Source organism: Rhinolophus sinicus, chromosome 8 (assembly GCF_057876585.1).
Source record: "Rhinolophus sinicus isolate RSI-liver-muscle chromosome 8, RSI-T2T, whole genome shotgun sequence".
Lineage (NCBI taxonomy): Eukaryota > Metazoa > Chordata > Mammalia > Chiroptera > Rhinolophidae > Rhinolophus > Rhinolophus sinicus.
The window spans coordinates 3,233,963-3,249,957 of record NC_142508.1 but is presented as its reverse complement, the minus strand read 5'-3'; the positions used below and the strand labels follow the sequence as shown (position 1 = coordinate 3,249,957).

At 37.8% G+C, this 15,995-nt stretch overlaps 1 protein-coding gene across 12 annotated transcripts in view; it reads left to right on the top strand.

The window, feature by feature from the left end:
• The window catches only part of GALNT11 (polypeptide N-acetylgalactosaminyltransferase 11), a 46,943-nt gene that overhangs the window by 16,092 nt on the left and 14,856 nt on the right, over window positions 1–15,995 (top strand). For 5 of the 12 annotated variants that reach the window (XM_074315093.2, XM_074315082.2, XM_074315088.2 and 2 more), the window contains 4 exons: window positions 5,339–5,671; window positions 11,737–11,860; window positions 13,099–13,265; window positions 15,314–15,439. In XM_074315093.2, coding sequence (XP_074171194.2) covers window positions 5,377–5,671; window positions 11,737–11,860; window positions 13,099–13,265; window positions 15,314–15,439 — 712 coding nt within the window. In that variant the 5' untranslated portion in view covers window positions 5,339–5,376. Of the gene's footprint in view, window positions 1–390; window positions 554–4,279; window positions 4,481–5,136; window positions 5,236–5,338; window positions 5,672–11,736; window positions 11,861–13,098; window positions 13,266–15,313; window positions 15,440–15,995 lie in introns of those variants that run through there. The other 7 variants (XM_074315087.2, XM_074315090.2, XM_074315083.2 and 4 more) reach the window with 5 other exon arrangements.

The following is a 15,995-nucleotide window of genomic DNA, read 5'->3' as shown; positions in this document are numbered from 1 at the left end:
TTTGGTTATTTTAGGTGCTTTGTCATGTTGTCTGTCCTTTTAGTTTCCTTTTCTTTAGTGTTTAATTAAATGTGCTTCTTTCTCCCATCAACATTACCACGTAGTTTACCTCTGCATTTGAGATGTAAAATATAGACACTACAGGTGTTTCTGTTCTTAGGTTTTTCTTACAGAGAGGAGATTCATAAATAGCAGAGGTGTGTCAAAGGGTTATTCCCAGGGAGCATATGATGTCTGGAATTTGCTCTGAACCTTTCCTAATTCAATAATCTCTTATTTGCAATTATGAAATACGTCGGTGGCATGTTTTTTTCTAGTTTTACAGGGTAGATAAGGAAGGAGAAAGAATGGTGTGTATTTTTGTGTTGTCATCACCTGGTAATTTCACAGGCGTATTTATGAAGGACATTATGGGAAATCAGTACTTGCACTCACATGACTGTAGCTGAGTTGAAATCCGAATGTGTCTTATGGAAAAAGCTAACAAATGTGTGCTGGTTGACAATTTGGAACAGAGAGCACTGACGAGAAAATAGCCAGAAACTACTGAAAGGTAAATACTTAACATTTAAAGACAGACATTTTAAACTTAATCAAATATTATGAAAACTCTTTTGTACTAAAGGAAAATGAAAGCTGTCTTGTTTAGTTAAATAGAATTGTCTCATTAGTTGAATAGTTGTTCAGTGTTCAAATTTTATTCTTAAATTTTTCACAAATTAATGGAATTAAAATATTATTTCCTTCTAATGTGCTAAAATCCCCTTCTGAGATTAAAATAAAAGGCCTCATATTTTATTCAAAGCCTTAACATATTTAATCCTCCAAATTTCTTATATTCTTAAATTAGGAAGTTTTTTCCTAAGAAAGTTTTTACCTTGATTATTAAAGAAATAAATATTCTTTGTAGAAAATGTTCTGAATAAGAAAATTAACCAGAAAATGATCTATAATGTGTCTCAGTCTACTAAATTTATTTTTTGATAATTGCCAATAGCAGCATAACATTTTATAGTTAATGCAGAGAGATTAAACATAACTAGTAGAATTTATAGTAAAAGATTAATATTGGTGGGATTTCAGATGGTTTTTAGTTTTTAACTTTTTGCTCCTCTGTATTTTCTGATTTTTTTTTTTAGCATGATAGCAGAGCTTAAAATACTAATCCCCAGCACCTTGCAGGGTATCTGGCATATAAAGCTCCTACTGTGTTTTAAGTATGAGTCTTTTCTTTAGGGTTATTGAATGATTTTCAGAAGAAAAATGTTGGATTGTTTAGTACATTTAATAGGCTATGACTGGAAGATTAAGGAAGGGAATGATTTAAAGTCTCTGTAGTGACATTGCATAACAAACACTGTTTTGGTGAACTTTACATAATTTAACTACTTTATGGAGCATAATTTTGTAGCTGGTGTATACTGCATTGTTAATAGAAGATGACCATGAAAGCATCTAAAAATGGGTCTTCTTAGCTGAAACTATTGTGCTATTGAGAAATACCCATCACTCTAATCTGATAATGATGTTGGAATTTTAATTGAGTGAGATCACATGAGATACTAGATTTTTGTGACCTAAGTAGTGTGCCTCAAAGCATTTTTGAAATAACAGTAGCAATAATAATTTTGGTTTTGAGGTATGTGTGTACTATAGGCAAATTATTTATTGGGATAGATCCAGTGCACGTATCTGGATAGGATTCTTCTGCGACCATTAACTGTGCTTCACAGTCTGAGTGCTGGCACCTCATTTTCCAGCTACAGCATTCAGTCTTTGCTGCGCACTCTCTCTGGTAACATAACTAGCGATTGCTCAGCCACACCAGGGCTTCTGATCCACTGGCTCGTCCATATTTTTTTATCCACATCCTCAGTTTCTCCTCGCCTGGCTTAGATCTGTGGTCTGTCATTCTGATCACCACATTGAATCTACCTCTCTCATTTTTCTTCTGAACCTCCCTGGCAAAACCCTGACTCTCAGGTTACAAGGCACCTGTCCCTGAGCAACTACCAGACCAAGACTAAAGAAAGCATAAAACCATACTGCTTTATTTCACTGAAAACACATGGACTTAGCTTATTAGCCTTTCAGTAATTTACCTTTTGAAAAATATATTACAGTGCTATCTAACTGCTGAAGTTTTGGCTTAACTATTCAAGTTTATGATTGAAAGAATTTGTTCACTAGTTGTTTTATATTAACTAACTTTAAAAGTTTGCTTTGACCCTCCTTTTTAAAGTCTTTCAGCCTTCTGTATTGAAGTTACAGATCACTATAACATTCAAAAATAACTACTTTTCAAAACCTCCAACACCAAATTTATAGCCTAGCATGCTAGTACTAGAAAATACAAACCACAAACTATGAATTTAGAAAAAAAATAACTGAATAAACCCAACAAAAGAAGGAAACAATAACAACTTCTCAGAATTAATAGAAAATGAAGATGAAACAAAATAACAAAAGCATAAAATTGGTTCTTTAAAAGATCAGTAAAATTAACAAAGCACGGGTAAGACTAATCAAGAAAAAGAAAGCAGAAATAATACTGAAAAAGAAAAAGGGGGCCTAAATATAGATGTAGCTTAATAATAAAAGTATTGTTCGTAAACTTAGGTGAAATGGATAAAATCCTAGAATATGAATGCACAACACTAATCAGAAAATCAGGAAACCTGGATGGCTTTATAATCCTTTTGAATATTAAATCATTGCAAAAACATTTTCTAGATGATTTTACAAGTGAGTCCTATCAACCATTTGAGGAACAGATGATTTCTAGGTTATATGACTGCCTCCAAAGAACAGAAAAAGAGGAAACATTCTCTTCACTTTCTGAGACTATTATCACCCTGATATCAAAACAAGGACAGCATACGGAAGAAATATTAAAGACAAGCTCAGAGAGATTACAGAAATCTTAAAGAAAACATTAAAACTGAAACCAGCATTTTAAAAACCAAATACATCATGGGGCTGGCCCAGTGGCTCAGGGGGTTGGAGCGCGGTGCTCCTAACACTCCAAGGTCGCCGGTTCGATTCCCACATGGGCCAGTGAGCTGTGCCCTCTACAGCTAAGACTGTGAACAACTTTCCCTAGAGCTGGGCAGCCGTGAGCAGCCGGAGATCGGCTTGGGCTGCTGCGGGCTGGCGACCGACTGCCTCAGGCTCATAACACCAGCATGGGCCAGGGAGCTGTGTCCTACACAACTAGACTGAGAAACAGAGGCTTGAACGGATTGGGGGGGGGGGGGGGGGCGGGGTGGAAGAAGGGGAAAGGGAAAAAAACAAAAACAAATGCATCACAAACAAGTTGTATTTGCTTCAAGAATACAAGACTGGTTCAATATTTGAAAACCTACTACTATAATCCACTACCTTAAAAAAAATTAAGGGAAATATATACTTTGATTAGTAGAGATAAAGAATTTATTAAAATTCAACACGATTCTTAGCAAACTAGGAATAAGGAAATCCTTAACCTGACAAAGAACATCTTCAAAAATCTTAACAGCAAAAATGATCCTCAATGGCAAAATGAGAAAATCATTTTTTGGAAAATAGGAACAAGACAAGGAGCCATATCACTACTTGTTAGTCACTTATGTGTCACTCGTACTCCTACTTCGGAATTATGCATCGGTTCTTTCCTCTGCCTACAATACTTTCATACCAGCTAGACTCTGCTGAGTCTGTGCTCAAATAGCACCTTCTCAGTAAGGCTCCACCTACACTTCCCTATTTAAAACTGCACCTCAACCACCAAACACCAGCACATGCTCCCCACTGCGTGCAGCTTACCCCTTCTTACATACCACGTAATTCCTTATCCGTTACGTGTATTATTCCTCGTCCATCTTCCACTACTAGAATGTAAGTTTCATCAGAGCAAGAGCTTCTGTCTGTTCTATTTCCTGCAGTATCCTCTGAGCTTTTAACAAAACCTGGCACATAGCAAACAATAACTATTTGTTGAAATTAATGAAAAAAAAATCACTAATACAGCTATCGGTATGCTTGCAAAATGCTGGCAATTTCTAAACAAATGTATTGTTATCCTGTTTGAGCCGAGCACTACCGTAATGCTATGTATGTAAGGAGATCATACATACCTCAGTTCAAACCAGTCACAGAACCAGGTAGAACAATAGCCAAACTTATTAGAAGAAAAGGTACAAGAAAACAGCAGGCTCTCACTGTCCAATTGCACAAATAAAGAAAGGACTTGAAAAAAAACAGGAGATTACTTTCCATTTTTGCCACTGCATGATCTTAGGTTCAGTCTTGGCTCCCAGCACATGAGGGCAAAACGAAAGCTAGAGTCTCCTCTTGACCTCATCTGAAGGATCTGGGCAGCTCTGTTCAGATTCTTCACAGAACACCCCTGGCTCATCCTCTCCACGAGCGCTCCATAGCAAGAGGCCTTGTTTCTGGACTGAAAAATGTATTACACTATTAATCTCAATAGCCCTATCAGGTAAATATTGTTATTTTCCTCAAGCCATATTATGAGATTCTTTAGAGAATATTTTTTATGTAGTGAATCATTGTACTAAATTAAGGAACCTATAAAAACAGGAGAAACGTACAAAATCAGGTCATTTATATAATTAATCACAACCATCTTCAGAAGCAACAAAGGCACTCAGTTTTCAGACAGGTCAAGAAGTTAACACCTAAATCTGAAGAAAGTGCAAAGCAATCAGATGCCTGTTATTTAATAAAGTAACAGCTCTTAACTGCTTAAGAAATTAAAACATCCAAACAAAACCAACTGCTGAAAAGTTAATCTGTGCGAATAAATAATGAATTCAGCATCTACACAATAAAGTCTTTTTGCTTCGTACTGTTTGCTATTCCTTAAGCAGCTATTTTTTTAAGTTGCTTATTTTCATAACATATTTTAAGATCCTTGGGTTAAGAGAGTCTTATAATTTTACAATTGGAAGGGACCTTAGGTGTACCAGCATGACACATGTAGTACTTGTATTTTCCACATTAAAAGTTAGAACCTGAAAAAATTTACCAAACTGAAAGCAATCCAGAACAAAGGTGAAGAAGTATCCATTAACATGGGTAAATGAATAAGTCAGCTGTTTTGCTGCCATTGGTTTTCTGAGCACTAACGCCTTGGCCGGTGGTTTTAATTATTGAACCCTTTCATTTTTAATTCAGTGCTATCCGTACGTCTTCTTTCTTAATCCTTGTTAACAGTAGATCGAGGGGTCCTGAGTAAATAGATGCAACGTGGTGGTTTGGGAAATAGTGACTGTGAACTTGGTGGATGGTTTCCAGGTGTCCTGAAGTGTCTGATACATCTGTCCTTCTCTTTCAGGAAACTGAAAATGGCCCTTCAGCTATGCTAGGTCTATAATGGGAAGCATCACAGTTCGATATTTTTGTTATGGATGCCTTTTTACATCTGCTACCTGGACAGTTTTGCTTTTTGTTTATTTCAACTTCAGTGAAGTGACTCAGCCGCTTAAGAATGTGCCCATCAAGGGGTCTGGGCCCCATGGACCATTCCCCAAAAAATTCTATCCCCGTTTCACTCGAGGTCCAAGTCGAATATTAGAATTACAGTTCAAAGCAAACAAAATTGATGATGTGATAGATAATCATGTCGAAGATACAGAAAAAGGCAACTTGAAATTCTCTTCTGAATTGGGTAAGTGTACTTACGTTTTGCTAGCAGCATGTCAAGATATTTAATCATTGGAAGTTTAACTTTATTCTTTAAATCGTTTAATTATTCTTTAAATCTAATCATGAGATTAGAAATGTGTCATTTTTCCCCACTGATTTATTTCATTCATGACTTAGCTGAGGTCTTTGTAATTTTTGCAGACTCGGTGGAGAGTTACGTTGTAGTATGTCCAATTCTGACTTTAGTATTTTATGAGGATTTGGGAGAAACTACTAAGGTCCAGAGTAGAAAAACAATGAAAACTAAGTGGCTGGAAAGACAGTGGAACCTATCGGGGAAATTTTAATTGCTGTCATTGTTTAATAAGAGAAAGAAATGGTTGAAAGAGCACTTGACTCTAACATATATTGAAAGTCACAGTTAATTAAAACAACATAAACCACTGGGTGTAGAAATAAGTTGAGATTACTTATAGCTAATATTTCTACTTATAAGATTATTGAGGTGCTGGAATATGTTTACTAAATGTAGGCGTTTATAAAATGGGGACTTTTTCTTCAGAAATTATATTCTGTTCAATTTGGTAACAAGAATCTACTGTATGTGTCTTTGAATATTACAATTCTAGGATACTGGTTTTAGCAAACTTTAAGGGATAAGTGAGCCATTTTGGTATTCACGTAAAAAACATCCAAACCTGTAGGGAATTTTTATGAGTTTGTTTGAGCCAAAATGACCACAATTGCCAGGATGCAAAATCACAATAAATTGAGGAAATGCTCCAGAGAATGGCAGTTTTACAGCTTATTTTATACATTAGAATCAAAGGAGGAGACATAAATCCATTGGTGTAGATTAAGGGGGCAGGAGAAAACAAAGTGGGGAAAATCTGGGACTAGATAAAAAGTGAAAGGGAGAGACACATACTTCTTTTACATTGGTGGGCACAGGACAGTTAATAATTAACATTTACAACACTTAAGAGATGGTATTCAGGGAACAAGATAACAATGAGGGGTTCTGGGATCTCCTGCTCTGGTGCAGTGGGTGTGCCCTCGGGGGTCTGGAAAAGGAGATGACTCTGACATTCCAAGGGTATGTTATCTCAGATGCAAAAAGATGACAGGCTCAGGCTCACTTAAGATATAGACTGACCTTTGTCAAGGAAGCTACAGGCCCAGGACGTGACTACCTGCCGTGATCTGCTTTTAGTTTTTGTGTTCAGACCATCCTGTGCGGTTACTTTAGGGCTCTGAGTTTGTAGGGCCCACCATGCTGGCCTCTCCTGAGCTTGTCAGGCTTAGTCTGAGGCCCCTTTTTCGTCCACATTGGTTTTCTTTAAAATTAAGAAAAAATAACTTTGATCTTGTCATGGAAACACCAAATAATAAGTAATGTGGAAGTAAAAGCATATAGTAAGAGATTTTGAGAGATTGAAAGATCCATAGAATATAAAGGAAATATTAAAACTTTTTTTCATTTGATCCTCGCTTCACAGAAATAAAATCAGTTTCTAGGACTTAATGGTTTTCTAATGCATGAAGTCAAAAGCAAAATTATAGTATAAGGAACAGAAGCTAATACTTCAGTTTTCATAAAGTACACCTTCTAATCTTTTTCAAATAGCTATTGAGACATTTTAAGAACATTAATGGGAAATTTTCCAGTTTTTATTCAGTTATTTTGGGAAAACTTTTTTATGAAGAAGGAATATTGGATTTACCATTTTGAATGGACTTTGTATTTGCCTTCGAAAGAAGTAGTGAGAGAATTGTAGCTAAAAGTGACAAACTCATATTGCCTAACTGAACAACTAAATTCTTTCTAAAAGACACACACAAAAATACCCAAAAATCCTGTTATAGCTAATAAATGAATTCAGCAAAGTTGCAGGGTACAAGATCAACACACAAAAACCGCTAGTAATGAATAGTCTGGAAATAAAATTAAGAGAACAGTTCCATTTACAATACTGCCAAAAAAACCCAAAAAAAACTTAGGAATAAGTTTAACCAAGGAGGTGCAAGATTTATACACTGAAAACTACAAAACACTGCTGAAAAAAATAAAAGGTAGACCTAAATAAATGGAAAAACATCCTAGGTTTATAGATTGGAATACTAACTACTGTTCAGATATGAGTACTACCCAAAGCAATCCACAGATTGAATGCAAACTTTATCAAAATCCCCATGGCCTTTATTGAAAAGATGGAAAAGCTGATTCTAAAATTAATACGGAATTTGTTGACATCAGAAATGTCCAAACCTGTAGAGAATTTTTATAAAACTTTATATGAGCCAAAAAGAGGAAGACACCCGGAGGCAAGATGTCAACAGAGGGAGAAAATACTTCTGAGAGTAACAGCTGGCAGTTCCTCTTATGAATTAGAAAGGAGGGAATGTAAGAAAGATTACGTGAAGGCTGGAGCGAAGGCTGGAGCAACTCGGGGATGGGTTACAGAATAGTTAATAAGATTATGTGCTCTCTTGGGGGTCTGAAAGGGGGCACTTCAAAGGTGTGTACCCTAGATGCACAAAACCAATGGAAGGGCTGCTTAAGGCAAAAATAAGCCTTTTAGTAAAGAAGTTACATGCCTGGGACGTGACGACCCACCGTGACCGGCCCAGTTAGAACTGATGAGCTGATCGCTCTGTGAGGTTACTTTCTGTAGAACCCCCTTTTTTTGGTCCACAAATTGCAAGGGGCTCTGAAGAGCCAAAACAACCTTAGAAAAGAACAAAAAGGAGTCACTTCCTGATGTTGGGACTTCCTGCCAAGTTACAAGGAATCAGAACAGTGTGATACTGGCCTAAGGACAGATCAGTGGATAGACTGACAGTCCCGAAATAAGCCCTATGACCTCTGTGCTCAATTGACTTTCAAAAAGGGTGCCAAGATCATTTAATGGGAAAGAATAGTCTATTCAGCAAATGGCGCTGGGACAACTAGATACCCACATGCAAAGGAATGAAGTTGGACCCTTCCCTCCGATCATACAGAAAAATTAATTCAAAGTGGCCAAAAACCTAAATGTAAGAGTTAATATCATAAAACCCTTAGAAGAAATCACAGGGATAAACCTTCATGATTTGACAATGGTTTCTTAGATATGACACTAAAAATACAAGCAATAAAAGAAAAAATAAATTTAAAACTTTTGTACATCAAAGAACACTACCAAGAAAGTGAAAAAAGACAACCCACAGAATGGGAGAAAATGTTGGCAAGCCATATCAACAGAGGTCCGTTATCCAGAATATGTAAAGAACTCTTACAACTCAACGATAAAAACACGAATAAATAGCCCAATTTAAAAATGGGAAAAGGATTTGATAAACATTTCTCCAAAGAAGATAGCCAATAAACACATGAAAAGATGTTCAACATAATTAGTCATTACAGAAATGCAAACCAAATCCAGTGAGATGCCATTTTACACTCAATAGGGTGGTTATAATTTTTTTAAAAAGGAAAATAACAGGTATTGGTGAGGATGTGGAGAACTTGGAAAGCTCATACATTGCTGGTATGAATGTGAAATGGTACAGCCACTGTGGAAACATTTGGTTCCTCAGTAAATAAACACAGACTTACCATTCGACCTAGCAATCCCACTCCTGGGTATATACCCAAAAGAACTGCAAATAGGTGTTCAAACAAAAAATTGTATACACATTATCATAGCAGCATTATTCTCAATAGACAAAAGGAGGAGACAACCCAAATGTCCATCGACTGGTATGAAAGGACAAATCAAATGTGGTCTCTCTGTACAATGGAACATTGCTCAGGCATAAAAAGGAATGAAGTTATGATCTATGCTACAACATGGGTGAATCTTGAAAACAATGTAAGTGAAGGAAGCAGGACACAAAAGGTCAAATATTGTGTGATTCATTTCATACAAAATGTCCAGAATAGGCCAATTCAAAGAGACAGAAAGCAGATTAACGGTTATGGGGCTGGAAGAGGGAGGAATGGGGTGTGACCGCGTGAACGAACGGGCACAGGTTTCCTTCTGGGTGGCAGTACCCTGCAGCTGGGCAGTCGGGCTGGTTGTACACCGTGGCGAATGTACTGAGTGCCAAGGATGGTAAATTTTATGTCTGTACATTTTACCATAGTCCAAAAATGAAAGAAAAAAAAACAACCCACTAGATTTCTTACAAAGAAAAGTTTAGAAGGAATTCATATAAATTAGTATGGTAGTAATAGTTAAAAGTATATTTCTGAATAGGGTGTTATCATTAAACAATTGGAAAAGAACCCATACAAAAGTACTTTTTAGAAAGATCAACAAATTTAAAATTAAACGTAGATGTTCTGATTTAATCTACAGTTAATTATAAAATTAATTGAAACAGCTCCTCTGGCATGTTAATTAATTGAAATTTGGCTGTAATTTTATTTGTGCAGGGGAGGGAGAAAACTAAGCTGAAGTGATCTTTTAACCCCCAATTGTATTGCTATAATTGACATAACGTTATATTGCTTTAGGTGTACAGCATATGATTCCATATATGTGTGTGAGAACTCCTAACATCTCCTCTCAGCAATTTTCAGATACACGTGCATGATACGGTGCTCTTAACTAGTCGCCAGGCTGGACATCACATCCCAGACTTTCTTGTGTAACTGGAAAGCTGTACCTTTAGATGAATTTTACCCAGTTTGCCTCCATCCCCCTTCCCACCTCTGGCAGCCACAAATCTGTTCCATACACAGTGTGACAGTATTTTCTTCCTCTGATTTCACTTGGGATAATGCCCTCAAGATTCATCTACGTTGTCAAAAATGGCAGGGTTTCCTTCTTTATTATGGCTGAATGATATTCCATTGTGTGTGTATATATATATATATCACATTTTCTTATCTATTCATCTGTTGATGGACATAAAATGATTTTTTAATATGGAATAATTTTTTACCAAGAGGTCTATATTAGAAATAATTTCTTCTGTATTCAGTACCAGATAATCCTCTTTTGAAACTTGTTGAGTCCAGGAGTGTTTTTTGAGAATCTGATTTGTGCAAGGCGCTGCTACGTGCTGGGTATCAAGCAGTTTTATTTCGTTTTAAACCTAACCAAAGTCTCTGTTCTCATGGAGTTTCCATTCTCGTGTAAAATGCTAATAGAATTTAAAAAGGATGTAGTCCAGCTTTACAAGTAGCAGAGAGAATGCAGATGAAGAGGTAGTGTTTCCCAGAGTGGATCTGAGGATGCGGTCGTGTGCTCAGGTAAATGAGGGGAACGCTGTGTTCCGGAGCCCATCCCCGCACGCCTGGGTAGCCACGAAAGTCACCACTGTAAAGGATCAGAGGTGTCCTGCCATTAAAAAACAAACAAAAACCGATTCTACTTTTAAAACCCAGTGTTTCCCTGAATTATTTGACCATGAAATTTTTTTTCTTTTTACCATTTATTAATATCCAGTGGAATTAGTTTTCCATGACCAGACTTTGGGAAGTGCTGTTGCAAGGGAATCATTCTTTCAGGAGAGTCCAAGGGCTTGACATGGGAGGGAGAAAGCAAAAGGACATCGTTCTAGGTAAAGGTGGGATTTCGGCCAGAATGCCACAGCCAGGAGTGTAGGTTGCAGGCATTCGATTAGCTCTGTGCAGGATGTCCTTGGTGCGATGCAGATTTAGTCTGGAACCAATGACATTATAGAAAGATTTAGCAAGTCTTTTTTGGAGGGTGGGTTTATATAAAATCTTGTCTGTACTTTGGACCTGTTGATGTCTATATGGGTTCTATAATTATTGCTTTTATGGAAAAAACCTCATCAAGTCTTTTCTTGGTCAGAGGTAAATTCTTCCCTTGAAAATATTCTTAAGATTCTGACTATGAGAAGGTGTCATTTATAGTTAAGGTACACTTGCCTTTTCAGCTGAACTGATAAAAGGTTGGCTTTAACTTGAGTTTATTTTTTTGAAAATGGAGACAGCCCGGATTTGAGAAACATGGCAATTATGTGGTTGAGGTTAAAGTCCAGCTTTTCTGAAGATCACAGTATCATAACAGTAATTGCAGTAATGCTTTGCAGACTTAATGCACTGACTGTAACTTCACTCTCTTGCAGGTATGATTTTTAATGAACGTGATCAGGAGTTGAGAGACTTGGGGTATCAGAAGCATGCCTTCAATATGCTTATTAGCAACCGCTTGGGCTCCCACAGAGACGTGCCCGACACAAGGAACGCAGCGTACGCTCCTTATTGCTTTCTGCTAATAGTTTTAGTAACACGGTGCTTTCATACCCGTATAGCAAGTCATGAGGGTGGCGCTGACACTTTCAGTTAGGTGTATTATTCAGGATGCTAGAAAACTTAGGGCCGATTTCCACTCTTGTTACACGTGAAGCCATGTGATCTGAGGTGGTACGAACAAAGTTCTAGAGTTTGCTGTCTTTTAAAATTTAAAATTGTGGGGGAAAGGAGGGAGGTGCTAACAGCATAACATTAAATAGCCTTCTGAGCATAGGTTTGTTTTAAATGTTTATTAGATTCAAGGTGGAAAGGATTAAAATCAATGAAGAATTTTACTCATCTTCTCACTTTTTTGTTTTCATTATTTTTGTTTCTTCAAAAGGCTTTTCATTCATATGGTTGGTCCATCAGTCATTTCACAGACTTTCTTGAGCACCTTCCGTTTGCGAGACAGTGTAGTAGGCCCTGGAAATACAGAATAAGACATTTCTGGGTTCACAGGGCTTAGAGTCTAACAGGGGAGGTAAATAAGGAAACAAGTAATTGTAGTAGCATTAGAATGAGGGTGAAGTGGGGGCCCCCAAACCAGAGTGGCCAGGGAAGGCTTCACAGAGGGTGAGCACTCAGCAGTGATGCAGGGAAGTAGGGACCAGATCGAGGCATGAAGCTGGGTGGTTTGTCATTGGGGCCAGAACAGTTCAGTTTGGCTGGAGGGTAGGCGGGCCCCCCTCGGAAGGCGCTGTCTACCACGCAGGGGAACAGGGACGTCTGCATTTAGTCTTCACAGCCGTGGTTTTGTGTTGTTGTTGTGTAACGCCACCTAGTAGTTGCGTGGAAGCGCCTCCATCATCTTGATCTATATATGATAGTTTACTCCAATCAATTTCTATTATTGGGCAAAAAATAACATTTTCAAATACAAATTTTATATTTGTTATTTCCTCTGGAAACCTCATGAGGAGAAGGGGAACGCCAGCATACTAAGGTTGCATTGAAAAACTTGCAGTGATTTTATGTAACCTATGTACCAAAAAAGAAAAAAATTCAAGTTTTTAAAATGTGGACCTGAAAAAACTCTTGAGTAAGAAACCACATCGTTTTCTTAAATGCTTTTTAAAAAAATTATAATGTAAGGAAGAGGCTGAACAAGGTAGCAATTAACGTTTAGTGAATAATAACTTAAAACATTTGAGCCTTTGAAAATGTGGGAATTTTCCTTGTGTTCATCTTTACAGATGTAAAGACAAGACATACCCGATGGACCTGCCGGTCGCTAGTGTGGTTATTTGTTTCTACAACGAAGCCCTATCCGCTCTGCAGCGCACCGTACAGAGTGTCCTGGACCGCACGCCGGCCCGGCTGCTCCATGAAATCCTCCTCGTGGACGATGACAGTGACTTCGGTAAGGGCTGTGTAACTGCCCGTGAGGGGTCAGGTTCTTTGTACTGACAGCAGCCGCACAGCTGACCGCTCAGCACGTAGTGCGTGAGGGGACCCAGACACATGCAACTGCAGAGGAGCCAGCCACAAACAAATGCCTGGCCACCGCTCATAGAGTCGTTTTGAAGAAACTGCATTACCTTTGTAATCTGTTCACAAATGGAACAGACTACAAAGGGTTCACAGGGCTACCCACATTTGGCTCTGGAAATGTTTCCCTTGGCTTATTAGCTTTTAAAATAACAATCTTATTTCGAAATAACTACAGATTCACAGTAAGTTACAAAGAGGTCCCATGTACCCCTTCACCCAGTTTTCTCCATTGGTTTACATAATTACATCTTACACAATTACAGTACAGTATGAAAGCAGGGGCTGGACTTGGTACAGAGTATGTGTACAGTTCTGTGTCACTGTCGTGTGAGTAGATTCCTGTAGCCACCTATGCAATCAGCTTACAGACCTTGCTCCATCACCCCCAAGGTCTCCCTCATCCTACCCCTTTGTAGTCACACCCACCATCCATAATCTCTGGCAAACCTATTCTCTGTGATTTTGTCATTTCAGGAATGTTATAGGCACAGAATCATATAGTATGTGATCTTTTGAGATCAGCTTTTCTCACTTGGCATAATTCCTTGGCTTATGTTTATCTAGTAAATCTGTTAACACTGGCCTGTCCCCAGTTAAAAGTGGATTACATTCTGATAGCTTTTAGGTGCTCTCGGATGCCATCTGTGTGACTCGGTACATATTTTATACACCTTTCTTTAATTCGACATAGACGTCCTAAGCGTGAGTTCACGTGCACATGTGGGAACAGAGAGCTTTTTATCTGTGCTCCTCATTCAGCTCTTCTCAACCACGTGCGATAGGTTGTATCCCCATGTCACAGAGGAAATAGTAATATGCTCAAGATTCCGTAGTTGTTCAATGCTAGAGCTGAAATTAGACGCCGGGTCCACATAGCTCCAAGCCCTCTGCTCTTTTCATTACAGTAAGCTGCAGAGATACGCTGATGCATTGTATGCCAGTCATGTTTTTCCACGACTCAGGTGTTTATTAGCACCTCTTGTATCAACAAAAGCATTGTTATACCAGTACTTAAATATACAAAGTGAGGAAATATATACTGGGACCAGTGGGAGTAAAATCCTCAAATGCTGGTAAATATTAAAACGTCACAGGAGAAAATTTAGAAACGTTAATAGAAAACATAATTTCAACAATGTATGGTTAAAAAAAAAAATTAAGAATTTGAGTCTGGGCCAAACAAAAGTTTGGCTAAATACTAGATTCTAGAATTTATGGTGCTGGGTTTTTTTGTTTGTTTTTTGGTCAACTTGGTTTTGGTTTTCACTTTGTGTATATTTTATCTAAAAGGGAAAATTCGTGATAATTTACAATGGTTTATATACTAACTATTGAATTACTTTTTATATGATCTTTGAAGTTATTATGAAGCATAAAGGTAAATGAGATAAAATTTATAAAAAATATTTAGTGCCCTTGGAAGGTGCTAAACTAATACAAGGACATGCTTACTGCTGCTATTATATTTTTGGTAGGAGCAACAGAAGTTGTTTCTCACTTATTCTGAACTGGAGTAACACTTGATAAATTACTTTGAAACAAAAGACATTTATATCCCATTTTCTTTGTTTTAAGTCTGATTTATACGCAGCCAGCTGAACATTCATTCACTCAAGATGTTCATTTCAAACATTGTTTATGCAAAGCATCATGCTTGTTGCTACTGAAATACAAATCAGTCTGTAAGGTAATGATTTCCTCCTGGCTAGATTCAAACTCTTACCCTTCATTTCTTGCCTTTTTTTCTCTCACATGATAACCTACGGCCCTCTTTTAAAATAAAGCACTAGAAGATTCTATAATATTTACTTGATAATTTGTTGTTGCAAATGCCAGATACAACTTTAGAGTAGCTATAAAATGTCCTTTGTATGTGCCTCACGTGGTGTGAATAATTATGGGACTCTTTATTTTCAGATGATTTGAAAGGAGAACTAGATGAATTTGCCCAAAAACTCCTCCCTGGAAAAATTAAAGTAATAAGAAATACAAAGCGGGAGGGACTGATTCGAGGAAGAATGATTGGAGCAGCCCACGCCACAGGTAGAACTTCCCGCTGGGTTTTCTGGGCAGGTGTTGAGTGCTGAGGGCTCTGTCCTTGGAGCCTGTACTGATTCTGTGGAGGTCGTGGGAAGTGGTGTTTGAAACGGGCAGGCCAGCAGGAGAGATGTGAGGCTTGTTCGGTTTGGGGAAGGCCTTTTCACAGCTGCAGCCCTGCTGCTGCAAAGCAGAGTCCACAGACGTGAGCTCTGGAGTCCTCACTGGCCTGTTGTCCTCATGGCCCCTGTTAATGGCTCCCCGCACATAGGTTTATATTATTCACTCACATGAGCGGAAGAGTCAAAACCAAAATGCAACTGAACTTCCGTCATTTTTTAAATTCAGAATTTAAACTATATGTACCCAAACTGATTTGAATTATGCCAGAAATACTTCATGTACGAACGTGTACCACTGGTGACATGCATCGTGGTTTTAGTTGGGTAAATGGATACAGTATTAAAAATTCACTTACATACCTGTAAAGGTATTCTCTTTAAAGTTCCTCTTACTCCTTCTGATTCCATCAAGGAGAAAGTCCCCATTGGCACTACCAAAT